The sequence below is a fragment of the Macrobrachium rosenbergii genome, chromosome 2 (genome assembly GCF_040412425.1).
Source record: "Macrobrachium rosenbergii isolate ZJJX-2024 chromosome 2, ASM4041242v1, whole genome shotgun sequence".
Lineage (NCBI taxonomy): Eukaryota > Metazoa > Arthropoda > Malacostraca > Decapoda > Palaemonidae > Macrobrachium > Macrobrachium rosenbergii.
The window spans coordinates 87,472,978-87,492,182 of record NC_089742.1 but is presented as its reverse complement, the minus strand read 5'-3'; the positions used below and the strand labels follow the sequence as shown (position 1 = coordinate 87,492,182).

Below are 19,205 nucleotides of genomic sequence, written 5' to 3'. Positions count from 1 at the left end.
TAAATTAAACTTAAAAACAAAAAAGCAACCCCTTCTTTTTTTTCTTATTCAGCACTTAGTTTGGTAGGCTACAAGTTTTTTATTTACTATGTAATGCATTGTATTCACAAAAACTAAACCACTTTTTTCTCTTGTGTAAAATACAATATGGTAATTTGCACCATTTTATCAAAGTAACAATTCTCATAACACCATACAAAATACTTTTTACTCTCTCACTTACCTGTGTGCACTGCCTTTCTTGCTTAAGTTGGCTGGAAGTTTTAAAAACTTGTGAGGAGGTTAACCAGTCTGCCTATACTTCCTCCTCCTCCTGCTCCTCCACCAGCTCAACTTTCATCAAGACCGTCATCTTCTTCCTGTGACTCCCAGAGAGGAGGCATTAACCCTTTAACGCCGAAGCCCTATTTACAAAAACGTCTCCCGTATGCCGGCGGCGTTCGGTGAGTTAAGCAGCGAAGCGGAAAAAAGTTTTTCAAAAATGACAGCACGCTTAGTTTTTAAGATTAAGAGTTCATTTTTGGCTCATTTTTTTGTCATTGCCTGAAGTTTAGTATGCAACCATCAGAAATGAAAAAAATATCATTATCATATATAAATATTGGAATATATGACAGCGAAAAAAAAAACGTATATAATTGTATACAAATCGCGGTGTAAGCAAAACGGTTAAAGCTAATGAGTTAATTTTTTTTAGTTGTATTGTACACTAAATTGCGATGATTTTGGTATATAACAAATTTTAAAACGATCAAAGCAAACACAGAAAATATTATCACAAAATGATGCATGAATTCATAACGCAGCGGACGTAAAAAATGTTTTTTCAAAATTCACCATAAATCGAAATATTGTGCTAGAGACTTCCGTTTGTTGAAAAATGAAGCTAATTGATTGAATATTACTAAACTGTAAGTGTTTTAGCTTACAATTGCAGTTTTCGACCATTTCGGTCGAGTTAAAGTTGACCGAAAGTCGAATTTTTTTTCTATTTATCGTGATTTATATGGAAATATTTCAAAACTAATAAAGCTACAACCATGAGTTATTTTTGTTGTATTGTACATGAAATTGCACACATTTTCATATATAAAACTTTATGTAACAACTAATTTAAAGGTGCAAATATTGCGACAACGAGACAAAAAGAATTTCTGAGATGTTCGCCAAGTTACAGCGCAGACGTAAGGAAAATGTTTTTTAAAATTCACCATAAATCGAAATATTGTGCTAGAGACTTCCAATTTATTGCAAAATGAAGTTAAACGATTGAATATTACTAGAATGTAAGAGTTTTAGCTTACAATTGCGTTTTACCATTTGGTCGAGTTAAAAGTTGACCGAAGGTTGAAATTTTGGCAGTTATCGTGATTTATGTGAAAATATTTCAAAACTGATAAAAGCTACAACCATGAGCTATTTTCTGTTGTATTCTACATGAAATTGCGCACATTTTCATATATAAAAGTTTATGTAACGACTAATGTAAACGATGCAAACATTACGACAACATGACGAAAGAATTTCTGAGATGTTGGCCGAGTTAATGACGCAGCGTAAGGGAAAAAATTTTTTTGTTCAGAAATTCACCATAAATCGAAATATTGTGCTAGAGACTTCCAGTTTGTTGCAAAATGAAGGTACATGATTGAATATTACTAGAATGTAAGAGTTTTAGCTTATAATTGCGTTTTTACCATTTTCGGGTCGAGTTAAAGTTGACCGAAGGTTGAAATTTTGGCAGTTATCATGATTTATATGAAAATATTTCAAAACTGATAAAAGCTACAACCATGAGTTATTTTCTGTTGTATTTTACATGAAATTGCACACATTTCCATATATAAAACTTTATGTAACGACTAATATAAAACAGTGCAAACAATACGACAACATGACGAAAAGAATTTCTGAAAAGTGCGGACGTAAGGAAAAGTTTTTTAAAAATTCACCATAAATCGAAATATTGTGCTAGAGACTTCTGAATTGGTTGCAAAATGAAGGTAAATGATTGAATATTACTAGATCGTAAGAGTTTTAGCTTACAATTGCATTTTTGACCATTTTGGTTCGAAGTCAAAGTTGACCGAAGGTTGAAATTTTGGCAGTTATCGTGGGTTTATATGAAAATATTTCCAAACTGATAAAAGCTACAACCATGGGTTGTATTTTGCTGTATTGTACATGAAATTGCGCACATTTTCATATATAAAACTTTATGTAACGGCTAATATAGAACAGTGCAAAAATTACGACAAAATGACGAAAGAATTTATGAAATTTTTCGCTGAGTTACGCCCGTGCGTAGAAAAAGTTTTTTCAAAAATTCACCATAAATCGAAATATTGTGCTAGAGACTTCCAATTTGTTGCAAAATGAAGGTACATGATTGAATATTACTAGAATGTAAGAGTTTTAGCTTACAATAGCGTTTTTCGACCATTTCGGTCGAGTCAAAGTTGACCGAAGGTTGAAATTTTTGTAGTCGACGACGGTACGCGTCCTCGGCACCCAACAGACAATTTTAGTCGGCGTATGATACGTCCAATAGGCGTTTAAGGGTTAAGTGGTGAATTGGTTGGAAGAGGTGAGAAGTGCCTAGAGGTTGAGGGTCATTGAAGTCAGGCAGTGTCACATCAGATTCTTGGCCAAAGGAACCTAGCATATTGACAAAGGCAGGAGAAGTACTTGGCTGCGGTTCCAAGCTGAAGGAGTGAGTTACCGAAGAAGTGGATGGCGATGGGCTTGAGTGCACAGGGGTCCAGGACCTGAAGAAGAAGTTGAGGGTACTTTGATGATACAAATGACGATTGTGCTTGGCAACGACAAGCCTTCTTAACTCTTGAATTTGTGCAGTTGATTTCAGGGCCTCAAGGAATTCATTGGGGTCAAAGTTGGGTTCTCTAACATCTCGATAACTGCATCAAGGGTCATTTGTATTTGCATGTATGGGGAGAGTTATGAAACAGCTTTACTGTCAACGTTGTCGCCAGCCACTTCTTCACCAGCAAGTGCAGCAGGTATCTCACTGTCAGAGAGAAGTTGGTAGTTCGGAGTCGCCACCATCATCATCCAGCCACTCCCGTTACATCATTCATCATTCTCAGGAACGTTGTCACCTTCAGTCTCAAGTGTGGCATGGAAGTCATCGACATGAAGCCCCTGGAAGTCCATTGTGGCCTCATCTCCATTCAGAATACGGTTCCAGGCATGATTGAGAGGGTCCCTAAGGGGATGTTCTTCCAGACATCAGTGAATTTGTAGATAGCAGACTTCAGTGAAGTAGATTCTCCAGTGTTTGTTCCCTGCATCCAAGACTTGCTGCTTCTCCTCCTCGTCCTCCAATACTACCGTCACCTCCTCCAGGAACTTCAGTTGATAATGCCAGTTCGTTGCAACAAGAACACCTTGGTCTGTTGAATAAATGACTGCATTCGTATTAGGAGACAAATACATGACCCTAATATGACCATCGCCACCAACCAATTGGGCTTTGTTAGGATGCACAGGCGCAGCGCCCATGAGAAGCAAAGCCTTCACCCAATGTCTAGCAATGCTGAGGTCCTGTATCTGGTGACATGTAACCTCCTTACAAAAATGATTATGGAACCAATCAGAAATGATCTTGGAGGTGAACCAAGTCTTTGCCGAATGATACCAGATCACTGGGAGCCTATACATCAACCCATGCAGGACACTTGGTTGCTTTTTTATGTCCAGCTACCACTGGTTTGCAACGATGCCCACCAGTGGCATTTGCACATAACAAAGCAGAAATATGTTGCTTGGAAAGCTTTCAACTGGGTAAATTCTTTTCCTTCTCATCAGCCAAGGTGTTAATGGGTAAGGAGCGATAAATATAGACCATTTTCATCAACGTTGTAGATCTGTCCTAAAACAAGGCCTTCATTATTCAAGTTTTACAGTGTCTGGTAAAATTCCTCTATTCCCTCCTCAGAAGCATCCAAAGCTTTGCCATAAATTTTCTTGTTAGAAATCCCACGTCAAGTTTTGGACTAGAACAGCCAACTTTTGGACTCTCTTAAAACTGCAATCTTGCAAACTTCAAAATGGCAGCCTTCAACACAGTACCGCAAATATTCACATGAGCAGCCAGTTGTTGCCAAAAACCACATCAAAGGTAGACTGATCAGTGTCATAATAACGCTTATTTGCCGTGACTTAGTGGGCTTGACTCCTGGCCGCCTTCTTACCAGATTCCTTCACGTACTTCTTCAGCTTGTCTTGGAAGTCTTAATGTCATGCAGGGTTGACCAGACAGTACCATTACTCCTTCATTATATGTGGCCTTTCCAACGTTGCTCCATCCTCTCAACGGTTTCTGATTTCTGTTTAAGAGTCAACACCTTCCTTGCCCTCTTGGGACAAGGTGGGGCCATATTCACAATCAACAGCATGACGCACAACACAAGCATGACCTGCAATGCTGCAGGCACTTCTAAGAACACCACATGCTCCATTCTGTAATAGGTACGAATGCAGTTCACTTGAGAACAGTTCAAACAAGTGACTGATCAAGCACAAAGAGGGAAATTGGTCTTTGTTACCAAGTGCACTGACACATTCTGGATGTAGCTATTAGCTACAATATGTTTATGATGCTATGTCTGTCAGTCATTCAGAATAAAAAAACAACAGTGACGTAGTGGGTTTCCATCAACAGCAAGAAACATGAGTACTTGTCCAATCATACACCTTCTACAATTTGCTCCTAAACTGATGATGTATCCATATCAGCCAATAACAAGCAATAAACAGTGTGGTTTCATGATGTGTTTGGTGATGTTAAGCTTTTTGTGCCGATAGCAATCATAAAAGCTAACTCTTTCCTCTACCTCTTTGCTCTCTACGTTCATGAGTTTGTTTCTTAGCGCATTACTGTATCACATGCTGCCTTTTTTTTTTTCTTTGCTTTGCTTGATTTATTGTACCGTATTTCATTGCAAGTTTAGTTGATTCTAAGTATGATTATCACGCACATCATAATAGTACACAAGAAAATATTTTATTACTGTTGATATTTCATCTCTAAACGCCATAAAAATATTTAAAACGCAAATTCCATATGTAAGCAAGACAACACCAAACGGGACCTCTTAAGTGCACCAACGCCATGGAATAAGTGCATGCATACATAAGTACTTTTTCCATTGTTTTTGCTTTGCTTAAATCACTCTACCATATTTCATTGCAAGTTTAGTTGACTCTTAAGTGCGATTCACATATCATAACGGTAAACAAGAGAATATTTTATTGTTGTTGATATATTATCTCTAATTACTGTAAAAATATGTAAAATGCAAATTTCATATGTAGGCAAGACAGGCTGTAGCAAGTTCACCGACGTCATCGAATGAGTGTGAGCATACATACGTACCCTATGCACAAGATTTCATTTATCTTTGAGTTTGAAAAAAAAGAAAAGAAAATACAGTAAAAATATAAACGAGAATATTGTATTATGATATATAAATAAAAAAAAATAAAGGCGTGCGTGTGTTACTGTACTTAAGCTTCAGTGTAAACATACCCCAGTTATTGTTCTCTTTTCCACTCCTCACACTGCCCTTCCTCTCCCATGGCACCCAGCCAACTGACCCCCCCTCTCCCCACCTTGGAAACTTTTTGAGGCTTCCCCCAAAACCCTTTCTTAGTCTGTTTGAGTGTAAGCAATGTTACCAACATTTTCATGAGGCCGCACATCATTGCCAACCACCAGAGAGCAGTTTTTCAAATTTTAAAAATTAATATATCTCATATGTCCTTGGGGCCTTGGTCTGGTTGTGTCAGATAATGTCAAGAGTCAGATAACAGTGATCTGGGTAATTGAGGGATTACTGTATCAGGAATGCAAGGACTGCCACCAGGAGCACTGGAATTGGGATGTAGTCTGAACCAGGTGGAATGTACAATTAGGCTGTTTTAAATTGACATGTTTTGATGAAACAAATAGCATTTCAAATCGTCAGTGTTATCGTGCAGCCTAAACGATTCGAAACATACTAACCTAATCTTAGCCTAAGTCTTATACTATGACAACCAAGTTACTTCATCTTATGCTAGTTCAAACTGCAATTAAATTAATACAATGCGTTGTGTAGATTAATCTAAACACAAACGATATAAACTTACTGTTGGTACATTCAATGTTCCTAGCTTGAAATATGGTAGATCAGATGGGCGTGAGCACAATCTCTGTAACCCTCATCCAAAGCACACCTCAAGAAATTCTCCTTACATTTAGATATGCTTATCTCCTAAATGAATTTTTCCCTAAATCTACTTTAAGATGAAAAGGAATACTTAAGTGGACTTAAAGGCACCGACAACTATGGCTGCATTCCCCCTTCTTGAGTCCTTACTAGCTCGAACCACACTGTATCAAGGCTGTGAAGAGGTGTAAGAGTCAATTCGACTCATAAGTAGCGTGGTCACTCCCGCTGCTCGATTGAATGACTGCTGCACTCGATCCTGTGTCAATGTTTTTCCTGATTGCTCGGGTTGGATATATACTGTACAAAGTTCGGCTGCTGTTCATCGGCAATTCTGTTCAACAGGTTTGATACACACTGACATGATGACTCGAGGAATATCCTTAGCGCGTGCCAGATTGTCATCTAGGAGGCCCAAGATGGCTTTCATTTGGAGGCTTCGTTGCTGGCTGCCATTTTTATTAATCATGTTACCTACAGATTCAAACATTCCTTCAGATGCTGCGTAACGGGCCTTGCAGCCTACATCAGGAGACGTGATACCCTCAGCTCCTTCCCCTCTCCCCTCTGCCTCTCTCTCTCTCTCTCGGACTCCGCTCGCATATTTCCTCTCTCTCAGCACACAGATCTCTTTCTCTCTCGAACATAATCCTCAAAAAGAGATGGATATTCTAAGAAACACAATCTTTCTACTAATAGATTTATTATCAAACAAACCCAACAAGTAATGAATTAACAAAGAAAAGATTAAAATGCATAATAAATGAATTATCAAGTCAAAATAGTCTCACTCAAGATTTAATCTTACTCTGACTAAAAAGTCTTACTATGACTGAAAACCTTTACACCCCAAAACTCCTCCATCTAGGAGCATTATACAGTAGTCTTAAAGTCAACCACATGATAACCACATTGCAAAAGATTGCAGTGTCCTTCTCTATAACCACAGCAATTCCACAGGAGCATCTATTGAAGAATTAATAAATCGTAATCTCCCTACAAATATACAAGTGCAAAATATAATAATGAAAGTCTAGTCATAGTTCAATAAAGGTGAAACAAAAACACAATAAAATAGAATATTAAAGTGACATAAATGATTATGTCCAATTCTCCCCACAAATTCATAAGTGTCTTGGATATGGTAAATTCACAAGTTCACAGTCTACACAGAAAAAAAAGAGAAGTCTGAACTTTACCTTAACTGCCGGTTTCTAAGAGATTGGAACACTCAAAGCTACGTCTGGACGATATCGCTCTTGCTTCGCTAATAATCGATCAGACTTACTTTTGGGCAGAATTAGACACACAATCTATATTTTCTAACGCACGAACTTACGTACTCGCATACCAGCTTGGTCGGCTGCCTCACAAATCAGAGCCAATATTGTGTGTTCATCAGCTAACAGCTGGGTAATCAAACTATTTGCTGGCTGCAATGGTTTGCAACTGGCCTTCGCCCTAAGTTCCATCTTGAAGCGATCTTTCTTTCATCACACCTTATAACTGGATATACATGGTAATTCTAAATTCAGACGTATTTCCTTATGGTCTCAAGCCACCCCCATAGGCGTCTGCGCTCTAATGCGAACTAAAACAAAAGCATACGTATAAAACATAACAAATAGAGCTATGCTCAGTGCAATGTCTCACTGCACTACTGATTTTAAGTACTACTCATGAAGTACTTACCAAAGTCACTGGGGTCATTTTCTTGAAACCTTGCATGTAATCTTACAAACCACAAATAAGCTTTACTACTCCCATAATAAGAATTATCAGTAGAATAGCCACTAAGATTATCAATATGGAAGGTAATATGCATTTCTGATACTCGATCATTATTGGATCATCTTCTTCTTCTAACGGTGGAATAGTTACTGGTACACCACTGTTGTGGCCTGGAACCACATCTGGTCGTTACGCATATGGCGCATAAATATCTTCTCTGGAACTGATTGAACAACCGCGGCTAATTATGAGAGTCTGTTGATACCACGGCGCCAGGCATCAAACGGCTTAGATCCTGAAGAATGAACGACGTCGACTTGTTACCCTGGCACATCGTCGTAACAGGACATTCTTTGCAGTATCTGACAGTAAGAGAGACAGTGGCACTAGAAAATCTGAATAGAAAATGGGAATGGTTCCTGATACCGCCTCCCAGCGGCGGGAATGGGTACTAACCACCTGATCTCCCACTGCGTGTCGTAAGTTTTGAAATTCTGTCGGACTATCAGAGAATACAGCTATATATATATCTGCCAGGTAAGTATGAACAAACTTTATTTTATCATTAAAATATCATTTTTATTTTTACAGGTTTTGGGTGACAAGCATGGAAATGCCATATACCTTAATGAGCGTGAATGTTCAATTCAGCGACGTAATCAGAAAGTTATTGAAGAAGCTCCAAGGTATAGTTTTGCAAAAAAAATCTAAGGCCATTTTTTATTCTTTATTTTTACTTTACAGTGACATTGCTATTGTATATTGTGTTGTTTTCTTAAATGATTGTGTACTGTTGAATCATTCTGTTTTGTTTTATCAAAAACCCATTACTGTACTTTTACAATAACCTAAATTGCAATAGCAGCAAACTTCAGATCCTTTCTAAATGTTGCCAAGGCAATGGCAATTACCTCATCTCTAGAATAATTGTAGAGCAAGTAGGTTGTAACCATAGTGGTATTTGTAATTTTATATAAGTAACTTACCAGGTAATTACATAGCTATTAGTTTCTTTTAACCAACACCTTAAAATTTTTTAATTATAGGTCATGCTAGTTTATTTTGGTTATGGCGACATTCTCCGCCCACTTTGGGAACAGCCTTGAGCAACTTTCTTCAGTATCAGATGACGACCGTAGTTTGGCGCTGAGGCGCCTTGTGGCCAATAGATGTTCTTCATTGCACATGGGAACCTCTTCATCAGGAGTTGTGCACCCAGAAGTCTCAGAGCTCCATTTAGCGCTCGAGCGCCCAGCAGCTAGCATTGAAGCACCCAAGCTCCCAGTTGCAGATGAGCACCCATGGTGCCCAATCGCCAGCAAGTTTCGTCTTTGGCTCCTGCTCCTTCAGTCCTGCCTGAGTGCCGGTTAGCACCCACTCTTCCACCTCCTCATCTTAGCGTTGTCTCGGACAGTGTTCCTCCTTCGGTTGATCCAATCCAGAGCAAGCTAGACGATATTTTAAGTTTGCTTCAGAAGGCACCTCTGTCATCTCAGACACCAGCGAACTTATCCCTTTCTCCTTTCTTTTCTGAAGAAGAGGTCATAGTGGATCAGGCTGTTTCTTTGTCAGCGTACTGTGCTTTGTTGAGGTCCCTGTTAGCCACCTTTCCAAGCTTCTTTTTGCCAGCAACTCCTTCCTCTCCTGCTTTGGTTTTTTTTTTATGGAAGCTCACTCAGCTGGTTCTTCCAAGTTACCTAAGCTGGTTCTCTCCTCCTCAGCAAAAAAGGTGCTGAGCTAAGTAGAAGGGTGGCTTGCAGAAAAGAGAGAGCAATGTAAAGCAGCTTTTTGTTTTCCGCCCTCCAGACTGTCTTGGTCAAGTTATAGGTTCTGTGCTACAGGAGAAGCTCCTTCCCTGGGAGTCTCTGCCTCCTCTCAAGGGGACTTCTCTGGTCTTATAGACTTGGCCAGGAGGTCAGCTTTCACTTTGGCCAAAATTATATTTTTGGCCTCAGAGTTTGCCCATCTTTTAAAGAATATTTTTAAAGTGTTTGAAGTAATGAGCTTCTTAGACTGGGCGGTGGGCGCTTTAGCTCACAAGATTAGAGACTGCTCTAGCTTGCCTCAAGATTCCTCTTCAGTCCTTTTAGTAGTGCTTTCCTGTATTGATAGGGTCATTCATGATAGTGCACAGGAGCTGGCTGGTCTTTACGCCATAGATGTTCTTAAGAAAAGAGAACTGTGGTGTTCTTTTACATCAAAAGGGGTCACTCCATCTCAGAGGTCGGCTCCTCTCTTCTCCCCCTTGGACAAGACGCATCTTTTTCCTCAGGCTACAGTTTTAGACATTGCCTCTGACCTGCAGGAAAAGAGCACTCAGGACCTGCTCTCCCAATCTGCAAAATGCCCTAAGGAGTCTTCTGCTCTTCCACCCAGATCTTCGACTCCTTTGCAGACTACTCCCTTTCGGAGCTCCTGATCTAGACCTTACACTAGGACAAGAGCAAATTACCCGTTTCCCACAGCATACCATCAAGAGGTCTTCCTCTAAATCTTCCACCAAGAAGTGAAGATATAGTCTTCTGTACTCGGGTAGGAGCAAGGCTCCTCCTCTTTTGGAAACGGAGGGAACAGAAGGAGTGGAATCCTGGAAAGTGTCTGTCCTGAAGGAGGGCTAAGGTATCCCCTTTGTGAACAAACCTCCTCTAGTCTATGAGCCTGTCACATTGACAGCTTCCTCTCCAGGCCCAGAGAGATTTGCTGCCATCTTGCTAGAGGTTAAGTCTCTTGTTCAGAAAGAGGCTATAGAAGTTGTAGAGGACATTCATTCTCTGGGATTCTACAACCATCTCTTTGTAGTACCCAAGTCATCGGGAGCCTGGAGACCTGTTTTGGATGTAAGTGCACTGAATGTCTTTGTCAAAAAGACGACCTTCAAGATGGAAACAAACCAGTCAATTGTAGCATCCGTTCGTCAGGGAGAATGGATGGTGTCCATTGACATGCAGTATGCGTACTTTCATACTCCCGGCTCATCCTGCTTTGAGAAAGTACCTCAGGTTTGTGATCCAGGGCAAGGTGTTCCAGTTTCGGGCCTTATGTTTCAGTCTTCCAACGGTCCCTCAAGTTTTTACCAGGGTATTGGCTCCCCTCGCAAAGTGGCTTCATCTGATGGAGAGATCTATACAGTACCTTGATGACTATTTACTGTGTTCCCACTCGAGAGTTCAATGTACGGAGGACATTCGCAGGACCCTTCTCCTGGCCCAGGACTTGGGTCTCCTCATCAATCGAGACAAGTCTCTCCTGACTCCTTCTCAGGAGATTCCTTATTTAGGAATGATGATCAACTCTCAGGGTTTTCAGGTTTTCCCAGCCCCAAAGAGAATAGAAGAGTGTCTTCAGACAGTAAGTGAGTTTTTGGAACTGGATTATTGCTCGGCCAGGCAATGGATGAGCCTCTTGGGTACCCTCTCATCCATGGAGTAGTTTGCCTCTGGGTAGGCTACACCTGAGACCTCTCCAATTCTTCCTAAGAGTCAGCTGGAACAGGAGGAAGTTCCTGGACTCATTTGTTTTTCCAATAACTATGGAAATCAAAGAGGATCTTTGTTGATGGAGTTCCAGGAAGAGGCTAACAGAAGGAAAATCTCTTCTCCCTCAGAGCCCCAGCCTAGAGTTCTTTTCAGATGCTTCAAATCTAGGTTGGGAGCTCTTTTAGGGCAAAAGAAGTGTCAGGTACCTGGTCCCAGGAACAGAAAGACTGACACATCAGTATGAAGGAATTACAAGCAATATTTCTAGGCCTGCAGTGCTTCACCTCAGAAGTTCATGGCAAGACTATAACAGTGCATTCAGACAGCACGGCTGCACTGGCGTACATCAAGAAACAGGGGGACTCACTCTTTCTCTCCGTATGAAACAACGAAAGTTCTTCTTCTCTGGTTAAACCAAAACAACACACAGGTGGTAACACGCTTTATCCAAGGGACAATCAATGTTCTGGCGGATGAATTGAGCCGCCAGAGGCAGGTCCTTCCCATGGAATCGAAATATTGTGCTAGAGACTTCCAATTGTTGCAAAATGAAGGTAAATGATTGAATATTACTAGAATGTAAGAGTTTTAGCTTACAATTGCGTTTTTGACCATTTCGTCGAGTCAAAGTTGACCGAAGGTTGAAATTTTGGCAGTTATCGTGATTTATATGAAAATATTTCAAAACTGATAAAAGCTACAACCATGAGTTATTTTCTGTTGTATTGTACATGAAATTGCGCACATTTTCATATATAAAACTTTATGTAACAGCTAATATAGAACAGTGCAAAATTACGACAAAATGGCGAAAGAATTTCTGAAATTTTCGGCGAGTTACGGCGCAAGCGTAGAAAAAGTTTTTTCAAAATTCACCATAAATCGAAATATTGTGCTAGAGACTTCCAATTTGTTGCAAAATGAAGGTACATGATAAATGAAGGTAAATGATTGAATATTACTAGAATGTAAGAGTTTTAGCTTACAATTGCGTTTTCGACCATTTGGTCGAGTCAAAGTTGACCGAAGGTTGAAATTTTTTGTAGTCGACGACGGGGTACGTCCACTCGGCACCCAACAGACAATTTTAGTTGACGTATGATACGTCCAGTAGGCGTTTAAGGGTTAAGCGAGAGGACTGCCTGTGTATACAAAGATTAAAAATGAGACACACAGATATGGTACACAGATATGCAGTGAAACACTTGAACAGCAGAGGTCTACATGGTGAACTGGCAGAGATGTGGGCTCCTGCAGCACATCTCTACGAGACAAAGTCTTGGGGAGTTGTACAGCCAGTCAGTGCCAAGGAAAATGAGTGGTGCTCCCAGATTGGCTTCGTTACAAATGCCAGCCAATAGCATGTCAAGTAGCACTGTACCTAGGTATTTAAGCATCCTTAGCTGAATTTTCTTTCCCAGGACCTTTGTGTTTGGAATTTGCGTATCATTTGGCGAATGTTTTTTAAGAAAAAAAATAGATTTTATGTATTGATATTTTGCTGTGTTTACATTAATATTAATATTTGAAAATTAATAAATAATTTTTTATAATAAAAAATTATTTAGTCTCAAAAATAAAATGAAAATAATTACGTAGCGAATACAGGCAGTCCCCGCTTATCATTCGCCTCGGTTATCGGCGATCCGGTTTTATGGTGCTTTTCTAGTGATGATGATAACTGATTTTTGGCGCTGATCCCTGTTTCTGTTGTCAGTAATTTATCAATGTAGTACAGTACATTAGATTTTACCTGCTGGTAAGTGAAACATGTTTAAATTAGTATAATTGTTTTAAAACATCACTTTCACTCATGAATTGTAAAATGATTTTCAGATTTCAAGAGGTTAAACCTCTTCCTGTTAGCTGAAACAGTGTGATTCCTGGATCTTTTTGCCGACTGCTGTATATCACATTACTGGAGTTCCGTTATTGTTATTATTATTATTATATTGTGAATATATAAGATGCTGCTTCAGCGGCTTCTTAATCTCATTGCATTTGTGTAGATTTGCTGCCAACATGGTGGCATAGTGTAACTACTGCGCCTCATATTTGAGGGAGGCTTTCATATTAGAATTTTTTATCAGTTTTTCCTCATTTCCAGGGATTTGTATGCTTAATACAAATGTGTCATGCACATTGAGAAGCTTTTCATTATTATGAGCCCATCTTACATATTAAGAATTTTGCATTTTATGACCTCACATTTTAAAAGGAACATACTATAATTATGCCTCTACAGTACTTTATTGGTAGGTTATATATGCTTGAGGAGACTTTACATTGTAATCTCTGTTGGGTTATTTAGTTCAACTGAGGACAATATACCTTGATAATGTGATGGTCAGTGTATTCTTCCACAGTACTTGGATTCTCTCTACAAAGTAAGGCAGTCCTCTGTTAATAGCAAGGGTTCCGCTCCCGGCGGAGCACCGATCACTGAATATTGTTGATAACCAGAACATCTCAGTAATTATGGTAATAAATGGCGTTTACAATGCCATAAGCGCCGATCGGCGCCAATAAACCACTTACTGGCACCGATAAACTGCTTACTGGCACCGAAAATCATTTATGATGCCTATAAACTGCCTACTGACGGTGATAAACCGCTTACCAGCGCTGAAAATCACTTCCTGGTGCCAAAAATCTGGTTAACCTCATCGTTAGCCAAGCACTGTAAAACTGAAATGTCGTTAACCCATGGCACAGATAAGCAGGGACTACCTGTGTAAGAAATGTAATCCTTTTAGAGGAAATCTGTATTAACATTTTGTTACACCACTCTATTGTGCCTCAGTGATACAACCCAGCAGTAGTGCAAGTGTAAATTGCCTAATATTTTGAACCTCTTTTTCAGTGTGTTTTTAGATCCTGCTACCCGTAAAGCAATGGGGGAACAAGCTGTGGCACTTGCAAAACAAATAGGATATTCATCAGCAGGAACAGTTGAATTTCTTGTTGACTCAAACAAGAACTTTTATTTTTTGGAAATGAACACCAGATTGCAGGTGAGAATGGAAATCTTTTATGTTGAGTAGTGCCATCACTTGTTTTAAGTAAGTTTTGTATGAGATTTTCATGTTGATGTCAAAGTTTAGGTTATGAGAATTTGAAACTAAATTAGTTTTCAGTGTGTGTACTCAATTATTGTACTGTATTATGATAAAGTCCCTGACATCTAAGAGGCTTAAGACTCACAAGGTGTAGGATAACTAGAAAATTTTGATAACTGAGGATAGTCTGTTAGCCTAATCAAGAGGAATAAACTATGAAGTGTTTGAATATTTCTGATGAGTATCATAACTAGAATAACCTTTTGTAGGCTAGGCTAAGAAGTGTAGCCTGTATTCAACCACTTAACTCTTTCTGCTCTTCAGTTCATTAAACTAAATATATAGTAAGGAAATAGTATACTGTATGTTATAACTAATACTGTATATATTTTATATAGTTTTAACAGCAAGTCAGAATTAATTATTAATCGAATACAAAGACGAACAGTCAAAAAAAGCAAAGTACCCCAACATTGTAAGTTAGAAATAAGGGATTTTGACAAAGGAAAAATCTATTTCTGAGGAAGGTCCCGTGTCACCCGGTGAAATTCCATTGTAGCACGAATTTCTAGGTATAAAATGCTAGATATACCAGAGAAAAAAGAGCTTTCAGGAAAGCTGGGGTTACTACCCCCAGATCGAGCGTCTTCTCCAGGGAAGACGTCGGTATAACGAAGGGTGAGTGAAAGATCACTACCACGGAGTCTTACTCGAAAGATTTCTCCCTATCAAAACCCCCAGAAGAGAGCGGTGAGCCGTTACAGCCCCTACACCCAAACACCCGCCAGCTCGGCGACACCAGCGCCACCTACCTCATTCCAGGCTAGCACTAACCCCAGACTTGGCATGTGCAAGTAAGGGGAGCAATAGTGAGTCAGGGAGGGTCACGGGTGACACGGGACCTTCCTCAGAAATAGATTTTTCCTTTGTCAAAATCCCTTTTCTGAGGCCAGTCCCGTGTCAGCCGGTGAAATAGTGATAGAGAATCATGCCAAGGCTGCAAACTACGAGGAACAAGGTAATCTGAAGAAAAAACATAAATTACAAAAATGGTTTTAATTAGGGAATCTCTTACATGTAGCAAGAACACTAAACCTAAGGCACATCAAAAGCTTAATATTACGAAAAAGTGGGAAGTCCCCAGCTTGGCGGGAAAAGGCCCCAAAAATACTTAATACTACTAAAGCATAATGACATATGAAATTTGCATAGGTTAAATGGCATATACAATCTTAAAGCTACACACGTAAACTTAAAGCTAAACACGTAAGAGACAAAACCAAATGGGAAATAATATATACAGTACATATACACATATCTGGGGTACATGGAGCAAAATAAAAACCGCCCAGTACCCCACAAGAAAATACAATCATAACATGTCAGATTACAGTTTCCACTCAACAGAGACAAGATACATCAATATGAGGAGCAAGGCAGTGAGGCATGATCAACCAGGAGGTTAAGCAGAGAAGCAAATGAGGCAGGCGGGCGGGGGGGAAAGGGGAGGATAAGGATATGATTAGTTAAGGTGGGGAGATGACACTTCCCACAGCTATTGTAGAAAATTTCAGGGCTTCGAGTGATTTTAAATAGTGGCGTTTAAACACTAGAGGTGATTTCCAACCCGTGTATTTAGAGAGTTCTGAGAAGTCCATATTATGAAAGTAATTAATGGAAGTAGCAACTGCTCGAATATCATGAACCTTAGGAACTGAATCTGGGTTGGCCTGTTTAATAAAATACAAAATTTGTTGTCTTATAGCATTCAGTGAAAGAGTACCACCTTTCTCCCTGATAAAAGAGGACCCGACTTACTCTGTGGAGTTCTTAAAAGGTAAGATTTAAGTGTATAAACTGGACATAAAGACTGGTCTTGTGAAAGGGGCACCACCTTCCAAGGAGACCATCTGTCTTGTGGGTCTTCATTTTTGGCTAAGAATCTAGGGTCAGGGAAAGGAGGACCTCTCCGGACGGGAGGAAGTTCACAAAATGATCACCTCTAGTGAGAGCCGACAGCTCTGAGATTCTGGCACCTGAAGCCAAGCTAATCAGAAATAAAGTCTTCCTTAACAGATCCTGATAAGAGCATTGAAAGTTGTTCATCTCTGATGCTAACTTAAGGACGTCATTGAGAAACCACGTAAACGAATGTGGGCGTGATACGGGTCTCAGACGAGCGCATGCTCTGGGGATAGATGAAAAATAGGAATCTGTAAGGTCAATTTTAAAGCCGTACAGAAATACTTTCTTCAGGGCTGACTTGGCTGTGGTAATAGTGGCGGAGCAAGGCCTTTCTCAAACAGTGACCTAAAGAAGGAAACTCCTAAATTAGTTGTCATGATTTTGGCTTCAGATGCTTTCAGGAAGGAGGCTAATTTTTTGACTGCTGAGTCATACTGTCTAAGAGTAGAATCTCTTTTATCTGATTCTAGAAACAGAGTGTTAACAGGGTCAATGTTTGCTCCTTTTTGGGCTGAATTTTATAAAGTCCATAAAACTAGGGCATTCTGAATTCTTGAGGAAGCTGACACAGTCTTGGTTTGTACTGTCTGGGTCAGTATGGGCTTGGGAATCCGAAGACTCCGCAATCCCAGTTCCTGAAGAAGAGGGAACCAATTGCTCTTCGGCCAATAGGGGCTACTAGGGCTGGTTGACCTTTGAATGTCCTGAGTTTGTGTAATACTTTCAGCAGTAAATTTATTGGAGGGAACAGATAAATTTTCTCCCAATTGTTCCAATCTACTGTCATTGCGTCCGTGGCGTAACGCCTGAGGGTCCAGGTTGGGGCCACATAACAGGGGAGCTTGAAGTTGCTCTCCGTCGCGAACAGATCCACTTGGAGACCCGGAACCTGGCGGCAAATCCATTTGAAAGATTCCCGTCCAGGGACCACTCCGTCTCCAACGGAGTAGCCCTGGACAGGGAATCTGCCACCACGTTCGTCCCCCCAGGTGGGTGTGGCTGACAGGTGCCAGCCGTGCTTGTTCGTCAGGGAGAAGATAGCAACCATTACTTGGTTTACTCGACCTGATTTGGAGCCGCCCCTGTTGATGCAATGAACTACCACTGCGCTGTCCAATACCAGCCTGATATGAATCCGGTTGGGGGGGCGGATTTTCTTTAGAGTTAGAAAAACTGCCATAGCTTCCAGGGTGTTTATATGGAACTGCTGAAACATAGTGGACCACGTTCCTTGTACTTTTTGTTTTGGTGAATATCCCCCCCAGCCGCTTAGGGAAGCGTCTGTGTGAACAACTAGTGCCGGGGGGAAATTGAAGTGGAACTGACTTGGACAGGCCTCTGACTGTGGCCCAAGGCCGCAGTCTTGTTTTTAAGATTCGAGGAATAGAGGAGACCTTGTCTCTGAGCTTGACATTGGCTCGACTCCGCCACACTCTGTTTATGTCTTTTAGTTTCGCTTTTAAGAGCAGGTCTGTCACTGAGGCAAATTGAAGAGATCCAAGGACTCTTTCTTGGGATCGGCGGGATGCTGATTGATTTTTGAGAAATTTTCTGGTGAGAGATGCTATCTCTTTCCTCTTGGGAGGCGGGAGAGATAACATGTGAGAGGACAGATCCCACTGGAGACCCAGCCACTGAAACCGGGACTCCAGAGTCAGGCGGGACTTCTCTCTGTTCAGCTGAAAACCCTAACGACTCCAGGAAGTTGATGACCATGGACATAGCCTTCTGACACTCCAGAACTGTTGGTGCCCAAATTATCCAATCGTCCAGGTACGCTGCTAGGGATATCCCCTGGGACCGGAGTTGTTGAACTACCGTGTCCGCCAGCTTGGTGAATATCCTGGGCGCAATGTTTAGACCGAAGGGCATGACCCTGAAGGAGTAGGCTTGATTCCCGAGTCTGAAACCTAGGAACTGAGAGAAGTTCCACGCAACCGGGACGTGATAATAAGCGTCTGAAAGATCGATAGAGGTGGTGACGGCTCCACGCGGAAGTAGAGTCCGTACCTGAGCTACCGTAAGCATGCGAAATTTGTCACATTTTATGTAGAGATTTAGACGCCGACAGATCCAGGATCACTCTTTGCTGGTCTGAGTCTTTTTTGGGAACAGTGAATAACCTGCCTTGAAACTTTAGGTGCCTTACTTTCTTTATTGCTTGTTTGTTGAGCAATTCTGCCACGTAATCCTGTAGGATTGATGAGGGTGGTTGGTAAAACCTGTTTGGAGGAGGAGGGTTCCTTGATCCAGCTCCAACCCAGGCCTTTGGACACTATACTGTGTGCCCAAGGGCTGAAGGTCCATTGGTCCCTGAACCAATAGAGGCGACCGCCTACCTGTGTTTCTCAGTGGGAGGGAGTGGGTTTGTTCCCCTACCACGTCCAGGTTTTCCCCTTGGGGTGGTGTTCGCCTTTCCTCTGTGAAAGGACCTGCCTCTTCCCCCTTGCGACCCTGTTAAGGCCGTGAAGTAACCCACGGCCCTCATAGGTGGGTTGTAAGCTGGCGAAGTAACATACGAGGGCGCAGCAAGGGAATGAGCTGGTTGGACCAGCACATATTGTTGGGGTGAGCTTTTGAGGTGGAGGACTGTGCCACTGCCGAGACTGGGATGGCTTGAACTACCGCCTGCTGGTGGGGCCTTTTATGCCTCCTAAAACGCTTGCCTCCCTCGTCTGGGGACCGCCAGATTTCAGGGTCTTGCGTTTATAGGTGGGGATGCCCCAGCGAGAGCGCAGACT

General features: G+C 41.0%; 1 protein-coding gene across 1 annotated transcript in view; it reads left to right on the top strand.

Moving 5' to 3' along the window:
* Positions 1 to 19,205, top strand: part of LOC136843480 (propionyl-CoA carboxylase alpha chain, mitochondrial-like) — a 194,564-nt gene that overhangs the window by 43,155 nt on the left and 132,204 nt on the right. Inside the window, exons 4-5 of the mRNA XM_067112019.1 lie at positions 8,556 to 8,650; positions 14,304 to 14,454. Coding sequence (XP_066968120.1) covers positions 8,556 to 8,650; positions 14,304 to 14,454 — 246 coding nt within the window. The remainder of the gene's footprint in view (positions 1 to 8,555; positions 8,651 to 14,303; positions 14,455 to 19,205) is intronic.